Source organism: Capsella rubella, unplaced genomic scaffold, assembly GCF_000375325.1.
Source record: "Capsella rubella cultivar Monte Gargano unplaced genomic scaffold, Caprub1_0 scaffold_3, whole genome shotgun sequence".
NCBI classification, from domain to species: Eukaryota; Viridiplantae; Streptophyta; class Magnoliopsida; order Brassicales; family Brassicaceae; genus Capsella; species Capsella rubella.
Window position 1 is genome coordinate 14278631 of NW_006238921.1, and position 22317 is coordinate 14300947.

At 35.2% G+C, this 22317-nt stretch overlaps 6 protein-coding genes across 8 annotated transcripts; 3 read left to right on the top strand and 3 right to left on the bottom strand.

Annotated features, from left to right (window-relative positions):
* The first annotated feature begins 106 nt into the window (after positions 1-106).
* On the top strand, positions 107-3260 carry LOC17891643 (THO complex subunit 6). The gene is made up of 11 exons (XM_006297896.2): positions 107-549; positions 638-714; positions 797-842; positions 1005-1065; positions 1174-1227; positions 1347-1427; positions 1525-1564; positions 1961-2061; positions 2219-2329; positions 2609-2725; positions 2913-3260. The coding sequence occupies exons 1-11, from the start codon at positions 224-226 to the stop codon at positions 3000-3002; spliced, it is 1104 nt and encodes a 367-aa protein (XP_006297958.1). The 5' UTR covers positions 107-223; the 3' UTR covers positions 3003-3260.
* Positions 3261-3328: 68 nt separating this feature from the next.
* LOC17891257 (glucan endo-1,3-beta-glucosidase 8) lies at positions 3329-5446 on the bottom strand. Of its 2 annotated transcripts, none has more exons than XM_006297519.2 (4): positions 5278-5446; positions 4819-5142; positions 4130-4629; positions 3329-4038 (listed from the first exon to the last, which is right to left on the bottom strand). In XM_006297519.2, the coding sequence occupies exons 2-4, from the start codon at positions 5139-5141 to the stop codon at positions 3428-3430; spliced, it is 1434 nt and encodes a 477-aa protein (XP_006297581.1). In that variant the 5' UTR covers position 5142; positions 5278-5446; the 3' UTR covers positions 3329-3427. The 2 variants fall into 2 exon arrangements, with proteins under 2 accessions (XP_006297581.1, XP_023641996.1); XM_023786228.1 differs by having other exon boundaries at positions 5226-5446.
* Positions 5447-8246: 2800 nt separating this feature from the next.
* On the top strand, positions 8247-12006 carry LOC17891447 (diacylglycerol O-acyltransferase 1). The gene is made up of 16 exons (XM_006299234.2): positions 8247-8916; positions 9065-9145; positions 9263-9336; positions 9427-9502; positions 9603-9670; positions 9761-9884; positions 9964-10041; positions 10133-10234; positions 10328-10464; positions 10621-10702; positions 10803-10823; positions 10909-10971; positions 11064-11111; positions 11244-11306; positions 11411-11461; positions 11567-12006. Exons 1-16 carry the CDS (start codon positions 8536-8538, stop codon positions 11669-11671), a joined length of 1554 nt encoding a protein of 517 aa, XP_006299296.1. The 5' UTR covers positions 8247-8535; the 3' UTR covers positions 11672-12006.
* Positions 12007-13536: 1530 nt separating this feature from the next.
* Positions 13537-14111, top strand: LOC17892373. Its single transcript, XM_006298770.2, has one exon. It carries the CDS (start codon positions 13642-13644, stop codon positions 14008-14010), a length of 369 nt encoding a protein of 122 aa, XP_006298832.1. The 5' UTR covers positions 13537-13641; the 3' UTR covers positions 14011-14111.
* A 1273-nt stretch (positions 14112-15384) lies between these two features.
* LOC17892705 (casein kinase 1-like protein 5) lies at positions 15385-18347 on the bottom strand. 2 transcript variants are annotated; one of them, XM_023785838.1, is made up of 14 exons: positions 18070-18347; positions 17950-17990; positions 17783-17852; positions 17543-17691; positions 17351-17446; positions 17190-17260; positions 17044-17105; positions 16869-16932; positions 16703-16787; positions 16482-16608; positions 16296-16345; positions 16138-16201; positions 15961-16049; positions 15385-15875 (listed from the first exon to the last, which is right to left on the bottom strand). In XM_023785838.1, exons 1-14 carry the CDS (start codon positions 18143-18145, stop codon positions 15651-15653), a joined length of 1269 nt encoding a protein of 422 aa, XP_023641606.1. In that variant the 5' UTR covers positions 18146-18347; the 3' UTR covers positions 15385-15650. The 2 variants fall into 2 exon arrangements, with proteins under 2 accessions (XP_023641606.1, XP_006296706.1); XM_006296644.2 differs by having other exon boundaries at positions 16296-16378; positions 18070-18346.
* A 2230-nt stretch (positions 18348-20577) lies between these two features.
* LOC17892490 (putative F-box/kelch-repeat protein At4g35120) lies at positions 20578-21819 on the bottom strand. The gene has a single exon (XM_006297726.1). It carries the CDS (start codon positions 21817-21819, stop codon positions 20578-20580), a length of 1242 nt encoding a protein of 413 aa, XP_006297788.1.
* Between the last annotated feature and the right edge of the window lie 498 nt (positions 21820-22317).

The window sequence follows — 22317 nt, forward strand, 5'->3', positions numbered from 1 at the left end:
TCGTCCGGAAGGTTTGCTATCTAAGATAAGAGGAGTTTATTTCACAAAAATAACTTAGCTGACAAAATGTTAAAATATAATTAATTTAGGGACTACAAGTATAATTAAGTAGAATCACTACTCGGCCGGTTAGGGGATTGCTTCTTCTTACTCGTCATTGGTGGTGTAATCGCCGGCGTTCTGCAAGAGTATCACCGGAAAAGTTGCAAAGAAGCAGAAGAATATGTACGGAGACGCTACAAACTGGAATGAAGATGAGTATAGAGAAGCAATACTGAAGGAGCGAGAGATACATACACGTACAGTATTCAGAACCGCCTGGGCTCCTCCGGCGAGAATCCCTAATCCGGACGCCTTTGTTGTCGCCTCCAGCGATGGGACCTTAGCTTTCCATTCTCTGAACTCGCTTGTGTCTCAATCGGCGAGTTATGGGTACTCTAGAAGTCAGGATGTTATGATGGCTGAACCTGAGAGAGTGGTTAGGGCACACGATGGCCCTGCTTATGATGTCAAGTTCTACGGTGAAGACGATGATGCTTTGCTCCTCAGGTAGAGACTTCAACTAAACCCCTTTGTTGATTGATGGTTCTTTGAAATTGTAATTGATAGTTTGAAATTTCAATCTGGGGTTATGTAGTTGTGGTGATGATGGTAGAGTTCGAGGTTGGAAATGGAAAGAATTTTCTGAATCAGAGGTGTCTCTTCACTTGCAAGGTGTGTACACCATTTTTGTGGTTGGTGCTTTTTTGGAGTTTGAAGATTAAAAGCTTAGTGGTTCTTTTCTTATGATATACAGAGAATCATGTGAAGCCATTGCTTGAATTGACTAATCCACAACACAAGTGAGTAATCTTCATTTTGATTTTAGCTGATCACTATGTCAGTGCAAGTGCTATTATAATTAAGGGTGTGAAATGTCAGTATCCGTACTAGTTCTTGATCCTGGTGAGACTCTATTCAACTGATTTATTGATGGATATGGTCTTTGTTTTCTTTTCTCATAGAGGTCCGTGGGGTGCTCTTTCACCAATGCCTGAGATCAATGCCATTTCTGTTGATCGTCAGGTTGGGATTTCATTTCAAGTTATTTACTTGATATAGATGTCCAGTTATCTCTCATTGCTTTCTTCCAGATTAACTATTACCCATTCCCTTATTTTGCGTTTATGATAGTCAGGAAGTGTATTTACAGCAGCTGGTGATTCTTGCGCATATTGTTGGGATTTGGTATGCATTTGATCGTTTTGAATGTCTATCGTTGTATACTTGTATTACTACAGACTACAGATGTGATATGGAGATATCTAAGCTGCCTTGAAAAATTTGTTTTTATTCGACATTTTCAGGAGAGTGGTAAAATCAAAATGACCTTCAAGGGGCATACAGACTATTTGCATACCGTAGTTTCTCGTAGTTCTGCAAGTCAGGTAATGGTGTTTCCATAAATTACGACTTCATATTCATATCCATATCTGAGTAACACTTTTGAATTTTTGGCTGATCATACTACGTCTCTTGCTCTAGATATTGACGGGTTCAGAGGATGGGACTACGAGAATCTGGGGTATTTTGCTCACGCCCTTTTTTTTAATGCCGTTGTTTCTAGTATTATGTTTGGATCATCTATGGTTATAGAACTTTCAAAATCTTCATGTTGGTACTTGGGATATAATGCTCCTCAGTTTTGTTGACTGCTTCTCAAAACTCTATGATAATTCATTTGGTGATTACAAAACTTTTCACTGTATTTAGTTTATGTGGTATACTTTACTCGTCTAGACTAAGCTTTGTACACTCAGAATGACTTTGTTTAATCAACCAGATTGCAAAACGGATAATTCAATGTGATGATTGCAAAACCTTCCACTATATTTACTTTAGGTTCCATTACACATGGTATACATTACTTGTCTAGACTAAGCTTTGTACGCTCACGGCTTCCTTTTGTTTTATCAACCAGATTGCAAAACGGGGAAATGCATTAGAGTAATTGGTTCCCAGGATAAAAAGTCCCGCATCCGCATTAGTTCTTTGGCCCTCGATGAAAGTGAAAGCTGGTTGGTAAGAATTAAGCAAATGTATATTCTCATTATATTTTCAAGCATGGTACTTCTTTGAAGGGGTTGTTGCCTCCACTAACCTAAGAATTTTGTTCCTTTTTCCTGGTGAATCACTTTGAACTTTAGTTACTGTTATTGCCATATGTGTCTCCTTTCAGGTTTGTGGACAAGGTAAAACTTTAGCTTTATGGAATCTTCCTGCCTCAGAATGCGTATCAACGATATCCATCCCTGCACATGTACAGGATGTGATGTTTGATGAAAAGCAAGTAAGTAAAACAAGATACATCAAAATCTAAGCAGTGTAATTTAAATCCTGGGAGGCCATAGGTGTTACTTGTTTATCAAGGCTTAATAAGTTTATGTAGTATCAAAACATCTGTAATCTCTTTGAATCATCTCACTTCAACGAAATTGATAAAAAAAAATTACTCTTTTCTAAAATAGAAACAGAGATCAACTCATAGTTTTAATTTCTCTGTCAAGGTTAAACATCATTGTTTAAATATTGTCTTTGTCTAACAAGTATCGCACATTCGCACTATCAGATTTTGACTGTAGGAGCAGAACCAATTCTAAGGCGTTTCGACTTAAATGGAGCTTTGCTTTCCCAAATTCAGTGCGCTCCTTGTTCAGTATTTTCCATTTCCTTGCATCCAGCAGGGGTATGTTTCTAATTCCTTCTTATATCCCCGTTTAATATGTGTTTGCTTATCACTTTAAAGGTCCGTTATATATTGTACTTAGAGATAACGCCTTGTTACTTCTAATGTTATGTGAATTTGTAACCTCTTTTGGAGTAAACACTGCTTTTGGTGAGTAACCATTGATCCAATGCTTTTGTATCTGCAGGTAGTTGCTGTGGGAGGTTATGGAGGTCTTGTTGATGTCATCTCTCAATTTGGAAGCCATCTCTGCACATTTCGTAGCAGCTTATTGTAAAACTCCTTACCATTTCTCGGTTCCTGCTTCTGAAATAGAGTTCAAGATCCCGTTTCACATATGTTCAGAAGGTTTGGGAGGGCAGGGAAGACAGTCTTTTGGTTCGGTTCTGCTTGATTTGACTATAGACCAAATCGTGTTTGGTTCAATGTAATTGGTTTGTGGTTCAGTAGTTGTTATCGAATTTGAAACCATCCAAATGACATTTAGACCGGTTTAGTCTGATCACGTACATTTAATGCCGTTGAGTTTCAAATTTTGCGACGTCTGTTTTCTTAAATTTGATCCCAACATTAATCAAAAAGGGAAGCGCAATGCAAACATAAATAAAAATTTCACCATGTTAGTTGATTTAGTACATGGACAAAAAATAGTTTCCATAGCGATAACAAAGGCCCCAGAAAACAACATCACTAATCTAAAGCTCAAAACATCCCTCCTGATAAGAGAAACCAAAATCCAGCAATCAACAAAACCAAAGAAGAAGAAGAAGGCGAAGAAGCTGGGGAAGCAACAATCTGAATAGGGAAATTGCATTGTCCCTGAGATATATTCTGTGTGGTAATGGTGGCCAAACCTTGGAAATTACAAGCCATCTCATCTTGGTTCTTCACTTGGAAGTACATGTTAAACGCATATGACGCATTCCCAGCTGCATCAAGACCGTTGCAAGAAGACCCGTAACCAAGCGCTGTGCAATCCGAGAAAGTGCAGGCGAAATCTATGTTAGCCGCAAGTTTTGTCAAATCTTTAGCTGCTGGATTAAACATACACCACTTGTTCGATAGATATGACACGTTTTGCGCACCAATCAACATCTTGTTCTGGCCTTGACCTGATAGATCTATAGGAAACTTAGGTTGCCCGTCGAATTTGAATATTCCCCAGTGCCGCTCAAACTCTCCCGGTGCTATACTTTTTGCATCTTCATCAAGTAATCCGAACAAGTATACCTCAATGTAGGTGGGTCTCAGTGGAGTACCTTTGTTTGTTCCAAGCCTTGGTAAAAGACCGTTGTAGAATCTGTAAGCATCACCTGCGAACACCCGATGTAAGAAACTCAAAATCAAAAACAATTCATGAATGTGAAATTGCATCTAAAGCACTGAAAAATGTAAGATATCTACCGCTATTTGCGTGTTTGTCACCCTCTGTTGGCCAACCAACTTCTCCAACGATTATTGGCATATCTCCATGACCAACAGCTTTCAAAGACGATACCAAAGTGTCGAAATTGGCATCGAAAACGTTTGTGTAAGCAATACCATGGTCATCTACTGGTGTTGCGCCATCGAAGAAGGCGTAATTGAGTGGGAAATCATCATTCCCATAGAGACTTAAAAAAGGGTAGATGTTAATTGTGATGGGCGCATTGTTCTTGCCAAGAAAATCAACAATCTGAGTCATTTGACCGATGATATCAGGACGGAATCTTCCCGCAGATGGCACAGGATTGCTTGGTGGTGAATCGTAGACATCCGCGTTTAAAGGAACTGTCGCTTTGACGCCGTTTCCTACCCCCGCTTCATTTAAAGCGTTTTGGATGTTTTGAAGTGCAGGGAATGTGAGGTTTATAAATGTTCCGTTGTATGATTTGAGGAATGGCTCATTCCCAACAGCCACAAACCTGAAACACAAATCCACAGGAGATAAACCTTCACTAAGACATACACAAACTATTTCTCTGAACCAGTGTTCTAAATTTGACATTGTTCATACAAGATAAAAATTTCCAGAGATATGATTTCACAACCAGACATAACATCAGAACCAATCAAATAAAGAAAAAAGGCAGAGGGAGAAGAAGCTCACTAACGTGATATTGACACCACCATCAAAGTTATAACGAGTGACATTCTTACGAACCCACTCCTTAGCTCTGTCATAACTTCCCATGACTTTAAGCTGATCATTAGGAATAGCAACCATAACTTCAAGACCCGAACCAGCAAGTGCACCCATTGTGGTCTCATCCGCATCAAAAAGCTTAACTTTTTTGATGTTATTGTCCTTAAGCATTTGAACCACTGTCTTTGGCGGTAGCTTATGCGTAGCCATCGTTCCCCAGTTCACACCCAACCCATCTACCACAATACCCATCATCCCAAATCCAACGACGAGGGCCAACAGATTCATCATCCTGAGAAACAAAGAACCCAGAAATCTCAATTAAAACCCAGAAATCGAAAATGCCGTTCAATCCAAAGATCAGAAAGTACAAACCTTTACACGAAGAATCTAAGAGATAATTCAAAATTTGAAATGGGAAAGAGACCTTTTCCACTGAGACAGCTTGTCGGCGAGCAACAACAAAAGATTGATTGATTTTTTTATTTCTCTCTTTTACTATTTGTGGAGAAAAGTTTTCAGCTTTGATCTTTTCTCTGATTGATCTCGACAGTGTAAACGCTTTTGTGGTTTTGGGTCTTGAAAGTCTCTAACTGACCGCGAGAGAGTTTATAACTGAAGCCTACGAAACTGAGAGAGATCGTTTGGTCAAAAGCCCAAATTTAGTGAACATTGCAATTGTTTTGGTTATTTTCAAAACTACATTCAATATTCTTGTTGAGGATCAAAATTTTGTGAGTCATAAAATATGGATACAAAATAGTAAATTAGCAAAGAAAATTTGCGAATTTCAATAAAATTTACCTCACAAGTTATTCTGGATACAAATTCATAATCCTCAAAACAAAACAAGGTGATTGATCATTTACAAATGCTTATGTAAAAAGAATCATCCTTATAAATAAATTTAACCATACCTAAAATTGGGAAATGTAATTGTAGGATATCTTCTTTTTTTGCCAATCATATTTGGATATTTATAAGAAAAAACACTAATTTTGGGGAAAATAGTTTATACAAAATTACAAAATCCATAAAAATTAATGACAGTCTATAATTTCATTAGTGGATTAAAAAGGGGAAATTTCAAAAGTAACCCTTTTTAAATATCACTTTTTGAATGCCTTTTAATAAATAAATAAATCACTTTTTAAATGCATATTTTTTTAATCCACAGTATTTTCCAAATCTTTAACTTTTTAAAACCATTAAACTATCTACACAAATTCATTTACCAGTAATAATGGTTCTAAAAATTAATGAAAAATCCATGTAAATATGATGGGTTTTCATTTGAAAATTATGAATAAATTTTGAGATATTTTTCTATAATGGAATTTTTTTTCTAAAAATATGAAATCAACTGTATAACTGAAACATGTTTGGTGTGAATAAAAGGGGGAAGAGTTTTATCGAATAATATATACAATAAATAAATAATAAGATGAAAAATCCTAGGAACTTGATATTGTATTGCCGGTTAACTTAGAGTGAATGACATGGTTTATACTATTCTAGTTAGTTGAATTAATGAGAAATGCCTCAGTATCATAAGCACTTCTCATAAAGTCCCTTAACCCTCACATAAATTCAACAACAAAAAAAAATGAAAATTTCACTCTCATGACAATCTTCCAATAATTTTATAAGTTTTATAACTGATTTTAAATTAATATATTTGAGTACTGTGTAATTTTTTAAGTGTTTTAAAATAATTTTGGTACCGCACTTCTTCCACAGTAAAAACGTAGTTAATGTAAACTTGAAAATGAATGGCTAAAGAGACAATGTTAAAAAACAAGAAGGTGAAAAAGGAGTCAGAGGGAGAGGCTAAGAAGACCAATGCATGGCATTGCTTTCACTGTCTGACAGTAACACTGTGTCACGACCCATTCTTCCCGTTTTCCATTTGTTTGTTTATTTTACTTATTACAAATTTATAATTATTCCTTTTGTTTGTACATATAAAACGTTTTAAAAAATGTTCACATGATTTTCTTTGAGATTATATTAATTTGACAGCTAATTATTGTTAAAATACTGTTCTGTTCCCATTAACCAACTCGAGCTGAAACAAAACCGTGTTCAGAGAAACGGACGTGAGAATCAAATACAAGATAATGTACTTTTATTATTATTATTTATTATATATAAATAAATGAGAAATTCCAAATCAATTCAGCAACTAGAGATAATGTAATTATATATCTTTATTATATATCTTTATTATACCAAATAAATTAGAATTATTATATATACAAAATGCCGACATAATAATTTTCGAGTCGAAATCAAACTGGATGATGTAATTATTTCTAATTTGTGCTTCTATTTTACAAAACGAAAAATAACTACAATTTGTACACAACGGAAAAGCTATATTTTGAATACTATCCTATTATACAATGAATACGAATGATTATTATACATTAGAATCAAAATACTTCCCTAACTGAATTATGTTGGTTCAAAATTGAATATGTGATAAAACAAAAACTTCGTGGATGCTTAAATCTTGAAGATAAACAAATATTAATAGAGTCTAGTTGATTTGGATTCTTATATCAAATTATTAAACATCGGATATGATAACTAAGTCGTATTAGCATCTACTTGATAAAATTTGATAGTGACTTGACGTTCATAACTTAGCCGATGAGCTTGGTTTATTATGTCATCAAGACGTTTCTATCATCAGCTAACTCCACTGATGTTAAGTAATTCTTACATCGGTTGGTTCTTTCAAACTCAATCACAAATTCTACCGACCACAAAAATAGTTTACAGATATTATTACTAAACAGATGTTAGTATATTTTACAGATATAATATTTATCTTAAAGATCATAATTATTTTTACAATTTATTAGGAAAATTGTTTTCCTTATGTAATAGATTCATCAACTTGTTCTTCAAGAAATGCACTCAATGTCAATGATCATTTATTTTTTCGAATTTTCTTATTTGGATGAATGATATATATACTTTTATTTTTCTTTACAATTTAATTAAAAGATCAGATTCCAACAATATCACAAAACATTAAAAAAATAATTTCTTAATGTGAACATATTGAATAACAACATCTCAATTATGATCTTTTAAGTCAAGAACAACATCCCAATTAGAGAACATAATTTCAAAACCAAATTAAAAAATTAGAAAATAATTAAACAAAACATAACATTTTTTAATTAATAGGATTGGTATGAATAATATTCTCTCACTCGAGGAACTTATGCAAAATATTAAAATAGGGATTGGTATTTAAAAACAAAAATAAACAAAAGAGAAAATAAAAACAAAAACAAAAATATCCCAAACACCGCTTTTTAATTAAATCTTTCGTCACCATTGTTGTCATCTTCTTCCTTCTATCTCTCTCTCGTGAATCTTTTTTCATTTCTTCTCTTCAATCTCTCAAACCCCTTTTGCTTCTCTTTATAGCTAACAGACACGATTCCACCGATTCTCTCAGCTTCTTCTTCTTCTTCCTTCCCTTCTCTTTACAATACCTTCTCATATTCAACTTTTATTATTCTTCTTCTTCTTCTTTCTCCCATTAGATTCTGATTCTCTCAAAACAGAATCTTTTTTTCAATTTCATCTGCATGTTTCTCGATTCTCTCTGACGCCTTCCTTCTAACGTTCTTCGAAGCTGCTTCGTTCGAACCGCTTTCTGGAAATGGCGATTCTGGATTCTGGAGGCGGCGTTACTACGGCGACGGCGACGGAGAACGGTGGCGGAGATTTTGTGGATCTTCGTCGACGGAAATCGAGATCGGATTCCAACGCACTTCTTTCTGGTTCTGATAACACACCGTCTGATGATGTTAGACCTCCGGCCGACGTTAGGGATCGGATTGATTCCGTTGTTAACGATGACGCTCAGGGAACTCCTGCCAATTTGGCCCGGGATACTGAAATCAGGGAAACCGGTGGTGGTGGAAGAGGAGGCGTAGAAGGGAGAGGAAACGCCGAGACTACGTATACGTATCGACCGTCGGTTCCTGCTCATCGGAGAGCTAGGGAGAGTCCACTCAGCTCCGACGCAATCTTCAAACAGGTAACAAAGAAAACTCGGAAACTGTAACAATTTTTGAAGTTGGTGATTGATACTCGAGGAGAATTTCAAATTGAGTTCCATGTCTAGACTTGCGCTTTCTTTTAGAGAGCGATATGGATTGAGTTTGATGATTGTATTTACATTGCAGAGCCATGCCGGATTGTTCAACTTGTGTGTAGTAGTTCTTATTGCTGTAAACAGTAGACTCATCATCGAAAATCTGATGAAGGTTAGTTGTTTCTTACTCCTACTGCTTTCCAACATTTTAGAAACGAATTGCCTTTAAATCTTTGCTGACAACTTTATCAGAGACTTACATTTGTTGTTTTTGCTATCATTCATCTAGTATGGTTGGTTGATCAGAACGGATTTCTGGTTTAGTTCAAGATCGTTGCGAGATTGGCCACTTTTCATGTGTTGGTAAAAAGATGTTTTTCTCAGCAATGTTACATCCTTATATATATATTATGATTTTAGTGCTTCAGTTCTTCTTTAACTATTCCATTGCAGTCTCTCCCTTTCAATCTTTCCGTTGGCTGCCTTTACGGTCGAGAAATTGGTACTTAAGAAATGCATATCTGAACCTGTGAGTAAACTAATATTCTCCAGCCATTATGGATTTTGTTTATTCCAGAAAATTTTCGTTTTCTGAAGAAACTTATAGTTTTTTTCTTGTAATACTATAGGTTGTCATCATTCTTCATATAATTATCACCATGACAGAGGTTTTGTATCCAGTTTACGTCACCCTAAGGTGAGAATGAATCTAGTGTGTTTCTGGTCTCAGCTTCTGATACCCTTTTTAACTTTAGTTGGCTAACTCTATGATCTTGGAAATGGACAGGTGTGATTCTGCCTTCTTATCAGGTGTCACATTGATGCTCCTCACTTGCATTGTGTGGCTAAAGTTGGTTTCTTATGCTCATACTAACTACGACATAAGAACTCTAGCCAATGCAGCTGATAAGGTAAAATACGAAAAATAAATATTTATGTATTCACTTGCATTGTGTTACTATTTTAACCAGATACTGTTCTAAACTTTAGGCCAATCCTGAAGTCTCCTACTATGTTAGCTTGAAGAGCTTGGCATATTTCATGGTTGCTCCCACATTGTGTTATCAGGTAATGAGATGGGTTTCCTGCTAAGAGCACAACCATTCTTACACTTGCAAGAGTTTCTTGTCTAAACCTCGCGTATTTTCTTTTTTCCCAGCCAACCTATCCACGTTCTCCATGTATACGAAAGGGTTGGGTGGCTCGCCAATTTGCAAAACTGATCATATTCACTGGATTCATGGGATTTATAATAGAACAAGTGCGTTTCCTATACCTTGCTTTATTATTTTTCCTTGGTGATCATCATCCCTGCATTGTCACCACTTGACATTTTTCTGTACTTCTCTGGCAGTATATAAATCCTATTGTGAGGAACTCAAAGCATCCTTTGAAAGGGGATCTTCTATACGCTGTTGAAAGAGTGTTGAAGCTTTCAGTTCCAAATTTATACGTGTGGCTCTGCATGTTCTACTGCTTCTTCCACCTTTGGTATGCTGCGATTCCTTCCCTTTCAACATAATTTCCAAAGTAGAACAACTGAAAAAGGCTACATCTCCTCAAGAAATTGATAACTTAGTTTCTCATAGTCTGTGATGTAATATCAGCTACTCAACACAAATCTCTTTGCATCGGCCTTGTCCACAGGTTAAACATATTGGCAGAGCTTCTCTGCTTTGGGGATCGTGAATTCTACAAAGATTGGTGGAATGCAAAAAGTGTGGGAGATGTGAGTAGTTTTACTCAAAAAAACTTGAGGTTTTTAATGTTATCGTTTTTGGGTCACCTAACTAACCAAATTTCATGTATTCACTCTCTTTCTTGATCAGTATTGGAGAATGTGGAATATGGTATGGTTCTCTTCCTCAAACATCTCCTTCATTTCTGTACAAAATAGAAGAGGAGAGCTAATCAACGTCTTGTTTTGTTTGACAGCCTGTTCATAAATGGATGGTTCGACATATATACTTTCCGTGCCTTCGCAGCAGGATACCAAAGGTGAGTGAGATATATACTAATATGCAATTGTCGAGATTTCTTTCTGTGCTTTATAACTTAAGTCTTTAACCCTCCACTCATTTGTTTTGCAGACACTCGCCATTGTCATTGCTTTCTTAGTCTCTGCAGTCTTTCATGAGGTATATATACTTTCTGCATAGCCCTGTGTCTAGACTCTAGACACATGAACCACATATGTTTGAAGAAATGCCAATATTCAAAGTACTGTTCTTACTTATTGATATCATTTTTAAAAATTTTCCTTTTGATAGCTATGCATCGCAGTCCCATGCCGACTCTTCAAGTTATGGGCTTTTATAGGGATAATGTTTCAGGTAAGAAAGTTAATCTTGCAGTCAGATTTTTCACATGCAATCGGCGATAATATGTCACTTTAGTCTCATTTTCTGACCAACAACCATTGTGGTGTTTGAGTTAGGTGCCTTTGGTCTTTATCACAAACTATATGCAAGAAAGGTTTGGCTCAACGGTATGCTCTCAAAACCCGATAAAATAGAACAACTTACTAATATATAATAAGAGCCGAGCCATAACTTGATAAAGTGTATCTGTTTTGGAATGGGGTCATTATTAGGTGGGGAACATGATATTCTGGTTCATTTTCTGCATTTTTGGACAACCGATGTGCGTGCTTCTGTATTACCACGACCTGATGAACCGCAAAGGATCAATGTCATGAAACAACGGTTCAAAAATTTGACTTTCTTCAAACATAAATGTGGTTATGATGCTAAAAGAAGAAAGAGAGTGTTATAACCATAGAAGAAGAAAAGAAAATTAGAGTTTGTTGTATCTGCAAAAATTTTGGTAGAGACAGAACGGTTTTGAGTTGTGAATCTTCGTTTGTCAGTCTTTTGATCTTTTGGTCTGCTCTTGTCTTTAACCCCCAAGCATGAAGCAAAGTTAGATTGGAGATTTAAGCGATATTGAATTTTGTTATGGTGTAAAGAATAAAATAAAAACTGTTGTAATAATTTGTTCACACAAGAAAAATAAATGGTTTTCCTTTTTCCTGCTTTTGGGAAAAGAAAATACTAGTTTTGTTAGGTTTAACTGTTTGGACAAAATCTAGTAAGTTAAAAACTTTTTTGTAGTAATAAGAAAAAAGACAAAAATGTGATATAAATGGCATTGGGATTGTATCCTAAAATCTACTACTATAAAGTTGATAGGTGGTCCTGTTTGTTGATGGATGACCATTTATTTTAATTTCTTTCTGGGTAGTGTATGTATCCAAAGGAGACAAGACTCTAAATTACAATGAAGTGTCGAAGCCCGAAACATCATCATTGACACTATCAGTAGATACATTACATATGCAGTGTAGTTAGTGTTGTAGAAACATTTTTAATGTGCAACAACAAATAAACACGATAATAACTCAACCTTTTAAAGTAAGTTAGTTATCATAATGTAGACTCTCTATATAGTTTCTACTGATTTTTAGGTGAAGCCATTTAAACTAGATGAAAGAAACTGATCATACTCTTCGTTTATATATATAGATAACCTTATTTAAAAGAGGTCAAAGTAGACAAGTAAAATTTTAAATTTGAACAAGAAATTGTAGTGAAATCCATCAATCAATAGAGATGCATAGTCGAGTTATAAAGAAGAAACCAAAGTTTGTTATACTAGTAATTATGGTTGATTAAGAAAAGAACCACGTGAAGATCACGTGGGGAGATTGGTTTAAACGTAAAAGAATAAGAATTGAGCAGTTAGTAAGAAATTAATAAACGCTCTTCTCTGCTCTGCTCCACCGACTCGGAGGAGACAGCTGCCTCTGACTCAGCTCCTCATTTTGACTTGCCACTTGCCTCTCTCTCTCTCTCTCTCTCTCTCTCTCTCTCTCTCTCTCTCTCTCTCTCTCTCTCTCTCTCTCTCTCTCTCTCTCTCTCTCTCTCTCTCTCTCTCTCTCTCTCTCTCTCTCTTCTTTATTATTGTCTTGTCTATTTTTGTTTTTGAACCTAAAATATACTTATTTTACGTATTTAGTGGGCTAATTTTTTATTGGGTGAATTTATTTCTGACAAAAACAAAGTGAAGTACTATTTTACATATCAGAATAAAATGCCTCTTACTTTGTTTTTTCAGTCCAAGAAACACATGTAAACTGTAAGTCAACATTAAGTATGGTTATTTTCTACATTTTAAAGACATTTTTTTATGTTACGAGAACAAATCTAGAATATATACATTTTAAAATATTTATTGTCTACCAATATGGTATGTTTCTCTTCCTAATTATTTAGCCAATAACAATTATTAGGTAAAGTAATAAAGTCTAACAAAAAAAATTCACAAATTAGTAAGAAAAAGTGTAATGTTATTTTTTGCCCAAATAACTTCCATACTTTGGCTATATAATACTCTATTAAAAAAAAAAACTCTCAATCTCTATAATTATTTGTAAGTTACATTATTTTTTCTTTTTTCTCTTTTGGTCACAGCATTTGTAAGTTACTACTACTACTAAACTACATAAGTAAATCAAAAACCAAAAGATTCTTTCCTTCTCGTAAAAGAAAGAAAAAAAAAAAGAAAAAAAAGGAACTCTCGTCTAACTTTTATTACAAAACCTCCCTCTCTCTCTTAACACATCACTTCTTGTTTCTTCTTCTTTCTTCTTCTTTCTTTTGTCTGAGTATGGAAGACTACAGATCCAAATCGTACGGTGACGGAAGAACATCAGACCTTCAACCATACTCTGCTCACCGGAGATCTGACGGTCCTGACTCATTCAGTGGTAACGGTGGTGGTATGCAAGATCTTAGGTCTTACAGCACTTCCTACACAGAGTACCCGACCCGGATACCCGAAGACCCGAACCCGAACCAGAAGAAAGGGAGATCGTCTTCGTCGTCGTCTTCTTGGGGTGGTTTCGTGGATCCAGATTTACAGAGGAAGAAGAGAGTTGTGAGTTACAGAGCTTATACTGTTGAAGGTAAGCTTAAAGGTTCTTTCAGGAAAAGCTTCAAATGGATCAAAGATAAATGCAACAAATTACTCAATTAAATTTCATTAATCCATTGTTGTGCTTATTGCTTAATCATATTATTATTAAACTTTTTGGTTATTTTCATTTTTTTTCTTTTATATTTGATGATTTCGATCCATTTGTCAATCTTTTTTATATAGAGTTTTTTTTTTTTTTTTTTTTTTTTTGTGTGTTCTTATTAGTTTTTGATAGTAGTAGTAATTGTGTAACATCAACAATTAAGTGATTGTTATTTATTTTTTGACGTATTCTAAATAAAGTTTAAGGTAAGTAGTTACTGGCAAGTTACCATATGTATTTTTCCATAAGTTTTATATTATACTTGCAGTTATTTTTACGATTTATAATCTGCAATATACATATACTTGTCATTAAGTTTTTGTAATGACTCTCTGATTAAATTTGGACGTCATGAGTTTCGTTTCATTTTGTGTCTAAAAAGAAAACACATATGGTTTAAACGAAACTGTTACGGAATTTAATTAACGCAATGTTTTAACGTTACATGACTAAATTACTAGTATCTTACAAATTACAACGTCTTTCTTTAATCTTACAAATTACAACGTGTTTTTTAAATATATGTAAACAGGTAACTTCTTCATTTGTAGTTGTCTAGTTGATATTGGTGTGTTTGAAAGACTATATATTTACATTTGTTGTAAACAGAAGAAAGATTTGTACACTCTAATTTGACAATTTTGTAAAAGACCATGAATATAAGAAATATTGCTTTCATTTATAATGAATGCGATAAATGGTATGTGAAGGAAATGATACGGTAGTCGAATACCGCGATTAGAACATCGATATTTCAGTGCGATATCGTTTCCGTCAAAATACGTTAAACACACACATCGACAACAATAAAATTTAGAGATTAAGGTGCCACGACGACAACGGAATGAGATTGAAAACTCGGTACAAAAACCGTATGAAATGTCGATATAAAACTAAACTACTGTAGATAGAAGAGTGTCGAAACCACGGCGAGAGCAAGCCTTGAAGCTTCAAAATGTGTCCTTTCGCCGAGCAAATGTTACGGATCATTCTTGCTTCATCTTCTTCGAGCGGTCTTTGTGACTTTTTAATTGATCATTGAATCTTGGTGAGTTTGTTTCTTTGTTTGTTGCATCAATTTATTTCACATTTTATGGCTTTGGTTGTGTTGTGCCAACATCTTAAAGCCTAACTTTTTGAAATGAGACGGTACGTACGTACGTTGTAATTCTAGGTATTGAGAATATGAATACATCAAACGCTCTCCCTACCGACATGGCACATAATGCGTGAACAGTAAGTTAGTAATACACAGTACTAGTTGGTGTCTCAACATCAGTCGAGTTATCTTTTTTTTTTTCTAATTAAAAACCAACTAAAAGGTTAAAAGTAACAAATGGGGCTAAAAGATGTATCATAGACAAGGAAAATTCGAAAGGTTTCTCTATACAAATGGAGGAGACCAATCAATATTTGAAGAATCATAGTTTAAGCACTTTTGGTATATATATCTATATATCTCTCTCTCTCTCTTATATATATCATTTCTCTAACTGTGAAATAGGCTTTCTTCAAAAGAATCATAGACAGCATCATTAATCGAGACAAGCATCAGGTGAATACCGGTTTTTGTTTTATAGCTTCTTGTATGAATCAGTCAGAGAGCTTTGCTTTGGGGTTCCACATCGTCTCCATTTGTTTGTGGTGATGCTGCTGTCTCATCGCCTGCATTGTTATTGATCCGCAAACCATCAATGCCTTTGAGTGTGGTTTCGTAGTTTGCATTGTCACTCCCGCCACTAAATGGTTCACGGCTACTTGAGTCCACAACTCGTCTTGATGATGATCCTTCTGATTGACCCAAGTTTAATGATCCAGGTAGCTGAGTAATCAATGGATCACACAATGAACATCCCAATTCAAAAGATGGTACCCGAGAAGAAAAAATAGTATGACAAGAAACGTACCAGCTTGTCCTTTGCAATTGCAGATTCATTTACATTCTTGTCTTTCTGCTTCAGGGTAAAATCCGGATTTGTTCTCTGATTTGGGACATCTATGGCAGAAAAACACGTCTTAAGTATATACACACCTATGTGGCTGCGTTTTCTTAAAGAAGGATAATACGCATTTCAAAAATATACCTGGACGTTTCTCAGAATTGCCAATCGCAGGGTTAAATCCAGAACTAGTTCCAACACCACCATCCTGACAAAAGAAACATAAACAATCTTGCATTATTCATCTGTGTATGTACATGTATCTTGGACGGCGCCCAAAATTAAAAGTATCAAGAGTGTACCTGGGGACGAGCTTGAGGGTTTCCAGATTGTGATTGCTGATACTTAAATACTGTCCAGTCAAACACAAAATCAAACTGAAAACCTGGATAAACAAACATTCATTTGTTGTCAACAAATACTTCTGTATGAACTATGAACATTACATTAATAGCCTGACAGGAAGAAGGAGAGATAAAATGAATGACCTTCACGAATAAAAAGGTTGCGGAATAGTCTCTTCAAATATGCATAGTCTGGCTTGTCATCAAATCTAAGTGAGCGGCAGTAATGGAAGTAGGATGCAAACTCAGTTGGATGACCTCTGCATAACGTCTGCAATGACACTGATGCAAAGTTAGAGTAATATCTATGATTAAATAACTTCTTACTACATGGACTTGTATTAAGTTTCTAAATGTGCACTTACTTCAATGGAAGTTGAAACCTTCTTTTCGCTGATCTTATCATATTTCTGTTTCTTGTTCCCAGCTTTCAGTCCCTGCCATGGGAGACTTAAAAAAAAAAAGAGGATATAAGAGATAGATTCGGAGACAAGAAGCACAATAGAAAGAAAGGTTACTTAAGACTCTCACCTTCCCTTGAGAAAATACATGAGGATATATCCAAGCGATTCTACATCATCTCTCCGACTTTGCTCTACCAAGTGTATAATGTACAGATGAACAGAAGAAGATTGAGGTAAGAAAAAGTAGCCCGGAAAAGAGAGAACAAGATCCGCGATTATCAGGAGGGTTTATAGAAAGCTACCTATCCCTAGGTGAGTGTTCAAGCTGGCATACCTCGGAGTCCCAATTAGACTTTTATTCTCCCTGAAGAATTTATACACAAAATGTATGCATAAACAAACCTGAAGTCAGAAAAAAATCTGATTCTGACATCCAAAACCTTACTACCTGTATGGGATGTGCCTATGAGTTGAGCTGTCTCTGTATTTCTTAGCCAAACCATAGTCTATGATGTATACCTAGAGAAAGAGATCCAAACAAAAGTCATACAATAGTGAGATCCCGAAACCAATGTTAATACCCCACATGTGTTTATGAAGAAAGATGACCTGATTTGCCCGCCTTCCCAAACCCATGAGGAAATTATCAGGCTTTATATCACGATGAAGATACGACTTAGAATGGATGAACTCGAGACGATTGATCTGACAGAAGATGTACATCAAAAGGTGATGGAAACCCAGGACTGAAAGAGTTGCATTAACAAAATGAGAATGCATCAATGAATTCAAAAGCCTTACCATTTGATCAGCTAGCATAAGAACTGTCTTCAAGCTAAACTTCCTATTGCAATAACCAAACAGATCTTCAAGACTTGGACCAAGCAAATCCATCACTAAAACATTGTAGTCCCCCTCAATCCCATACCATTTCATATTTGGAATCCCAGCTACATCAACCAACGAACATACACAAGAAGATGAATAACGGCAAACAACTACATAGTCAATGAGAATCAAAACAATAGAAACATCGCATACTTCCACCCTGAAGAACTTTGTATATCCTCGACTCATATGCCAACTGTGGATGCGCAGTTTTCACACTTTCCTGCAACAAAAAAAACTCAGCTTTTCATGATCCAACTCTCCAAAATTGGGACTTTTAACTTCAATATTGCAACAGAGTTTAGAACGAACAGACTCACAAGCTTAATAGCAACCTCTTCGTTAGTCTGAACATCAGTTCCTGCAATCACAAAGGAGTAGAAAGGATTAATCTCTGCAAGTAATAGACTTAGTCACATGAGAGGGTGAGAAGTACGAACCAAGGTAAATCTCTCCAAATGAGCCGCTCCCAATTTTGCGGCCAAGGCGGAACTTATTCCCAATACGATGTTCCATCCCCAATTGAAAGAAAAGAAAAACCCTAACTTGCTGGTGTTGGTTCGTTCTACTCTACGTTGTTGAGCCAATCAATTTACCGGAGAGAAGAGTGAAGTGCGAGAATTAACAACGAAGAGGGTTTCACGGAGAAGAGAGGACGAATCGAGTAGTTGAAATAGGAAGTGAGTTAGGTGAGGAAACTAGAGAGATTCCATGGAGTTTTTTTTTTGGTTGGGTAGCAAAGAACCAACAAAGGACGAAGAAGAAAAGCTGCGCGTGTGCGTGTGCTCGCGTGTGTCGCTTAGCCCTGTGGTCTTTTTCATTTCTCATATTTCCCAAAATATTGATACTGGATTTATATAAATGTCTGAAATATGTTTTTTTTTTTTTTAACATTTTCCTGGACTTATAACATTAAGGATTTTGTACAAATAGATCCTCCAAAGTCACTATTTTTGGTAATTGTATCCTTCAAATCCAGAAAATGCAAATCAATCAGACAAAATCAAAATAAACATGCAATATAGTCCGTTTTCAATACTATCACGTTTGTAAAAATCTGCTAGTTTATATACGGATGCTATATACAATCTCCCGCAGGTGAAATTCCAAGGGACAAGGCATTTCTCCACCCATAAAATTTCATCTCTCCGACAACAAGGGTAGCGAAATAGATGCACTGACTGGATGTGTTTGTGAGGAAGTCCGCAAGACGCCTCTTGATTAGTCCATTTGCATTAGTTACGAATAATTAAGCATCAATTACCAAGTGAGAGAGTGACCGCATGGATTTCATCATCATGAAAAGCCAGCCAACCTAACCACATAGTAATTAGGAGAAGTGTGTTTAGATGCAAATAGTAATGATTTATGATCTTTATAACATACGGGGAATTCATATTAAATGATGTTAAAGTTTAAATAAGGTTTGACACCTATAAATATTTAAATATTTATCATGCAAGCAATTTTGAAAATAACAATTATATACAGTGCAAGAAATTTCTTTAATTATAATTCTAAAATGTAAACATGGATTCTGAATTATAAGCAATCTCGTTTGTGGTTGTTAGCATAAATAAATTCAATGTTCAAACAATAATTAATTTTAAATAATAACATTACTTTATGTTTCCATATCTTAATATATATATATATATATATATATATTCATATTGAGCATTATATGAAAAATAAAATATACCCATTTTAATATTATATATAGGCATTGACAAAAAAAAAAAGAAAAATTCACTTACTACTATAATATATTGAAACTTATTCTAAAATATATAAAATAGAAAATTTTGTACCAAATAAAATTCATCTCGTGCTAATTAAGCACGAGTTATGATCTAAAATATATATACATATACAATATAGGATTGCATGAACCTAATTTTATATTTAAAATAAGAAGAGAAAAAAATCGTTGATATAACAAGTTAATGTTGTCAATTATATCAGATTTATGAGATCCATATATCTCAAACAAACATATTTGCTTCACAACTCGAATTAGATCTATTGAAGTTGTGAAACGAGTTGTCAAACCCAATATATGATCGCATTCATTAAGGCTAACGATCTTCCCTAAATAGATCTAGAGAATTTGGAAAACGATTCCTAAAATCTTGCGATTCCACCATCAAAATCAAAGTGTGATCATCTAAGTTATTAAGCTATTGTTCATCAAAAACTTGAAACGGAAAAGAGAATCTACCATGAGCTAATCAAAGCGGCGCCAATGTCTATTTTAATCAAAGTATTCAACAAAAATTAACCTTGTTAATTTGTTTCATCAATGAAATAACATAGTAATTATTTTGAGGTAAACAAAATTTAACAGCTAATCAACAAAATTTACAATCTAATTGAGAGTTTATTAAAAATTAACTAAATATTTCATATAATGGAAAGTTAATAATTTGTTTTCAACACTTGAGAGTTAAGTTTTTTTTTTTCTAATGTAAATCTAATTTTCCAAATCGTAATTTTTTCGCTTAGGTCTTGCAAGACTATATATATATATATATTGATTCATTCTCTATTGTCATAAAAATACATATCAATTAAAATAATAAACTCAATAATATTGACACAATTTTATATGTATTTACTAATTTTGTCTTTCAGTCATTAAGATTTGAGTAACCTGCTAGAATGCTATTTTGTAAGTCTTATTTGTCCACAAAAACCAAGTCGAGGTTACCTAATGTTTATGTAATCTTCCATTGACATTGACTTGTTCATCTAGACTTTAGAAACCTAATTTGCTTATGTTCGACCATTAATTAGCTTACTTGTATATTGGTACAGAAAATCCTAAAATTGACGTTCAAGGCATCATACTTAGCAGAAGAAAAATGAGTTCACCAGCTCCATGTAATCAAGAATCTCTTATTGTGGCTACAAACTTAACTAGGTCAAATGAAAATAAAAGATATGTTTCAAAGGGTGATACAGCTCAAAAACTGGTATGAATTGGGGACTGTAAGAAGAGCATCCAAGTGTTCAACCTCCCCCCAAATCTGTAATCCAGAGGAGCCAAAGCGCTTATCCAACCTAATCACCGCACACCAAAACATCTTGGTTTTGCATACATATTCTCGCTTCTTCCCGGCCACCGGAATCTTGAGATTCCTAGGCTTGTACCATATAACGATGAGTTTCCCACTATGGTTAGCTAACCGAATTATTGAAGGGTTGCAAATACCACCCTTGAAATACAGATCTTCCAAACCCGCAACTTCTAACCAGATTCTACGGTCTGAGTCGTACCACCTGAACGTATACCGCGTGGCCTTAGTCCACAAGAACTTAACGAAATAAACACTGATTTTTACATTTCCTACAATGCACCAAGCTGCACTCGTTTCCAAACGCAAATTACCCACCTCTAGTGATGGCTCCCATCTTCCCTGTTTTGTATTATACACGTAATGCCCGTTTTTCACGTATAGCTTTCCTCTAGCAAGGGAAAGCTTAGCAGAGACATCGAAAGGGCAAGAAAATGGCTTCCAAGTCTGAGTCTTTAGATCAAAAACCTCAGATGATGGTTCCTCTGTTCCTCCAATAACATATATCTCGCCGTCTATAAATGCAGACTCGGCACTTGTCCTTGCCACCGTCATGCTAGGGGCATCACGCCACGTGTGAGTCCGACAATCAAGCACACGAACGGACGAGGAGGGCTCGTCGTTGATGGTTCCGCCCATTTGGTAGATCTCGAACCCGACTGTTACCGTGGTTGACATCGATGGAGCAGAGCAGGACGTGGGTGGTGTTATAGGTGACAAGTTTGACTCATCCATAATCGAGCCGCCATTGGTAATTAGGGTTTGATTAAGAACGTACCAGCGATCATGAGTGGGTAAGTGTTGGCATAGGTAGAGGCAAGGCTCTGTTTTTTGGACATGGGAGCGAGCAGGGTAGAGCTCTGGGGAAGATAGGAGAGATCGGATGCTCTTGCAGACTAAGGAGAGGGAACGGTAGTGAGATTTGGAGATTCGAGCTAAACAATTCAAAATTATTTCATCGGGAAGTGATGAAAACGACGGATGAGGAAGAGGACTTGTTGTAGCATTCCTCCTTCTCTCCCTCTTCTTCTTCTTCTTCTTCTGCGGTGGCGGCTGCTCTACTTTAGCAACGACGGTGGTTAGGTTTCTTTTAGGTCTTCTTGAATACAACATCGTCTATGGGAAATTTTACGTGGAGTCCAAGAATGTTTATTAGATCTAGTTTTCCAATTTATATGTAATATCGACTGGGCTAAAATGAGATAATATTGAGTTGGGCTTCATAATTGATAATATTGTTGACGGTTTGGAATTTTCGGGTTTTAGGGGTTTTTGGATTTTAGGAAACAACCATTTGATAAATAAATTTTATTTCGGTTTAACTAAATTATTAATGAAAAGCCCTTCAATAATTTTATAGTTCTACTGCCTAAACGTACTTTTTTACTAAGTAATCTTTTGCGTTGTTGCATGTTAAAATATAACATGTGTATACTTATTCTTTTAAAACTTAAAACAATACAATGTTTGTTCAAAAAGAACATGAATTACAACATATATATATAAAAGTCTTAGCTTTAAAAAATTTCAAAGGAAAATCTCAACTTTCATTTTGATTATAAATTGATTTTTAAATTGAATCATACTGTGTTTTTTTTTTGAATTTTTATT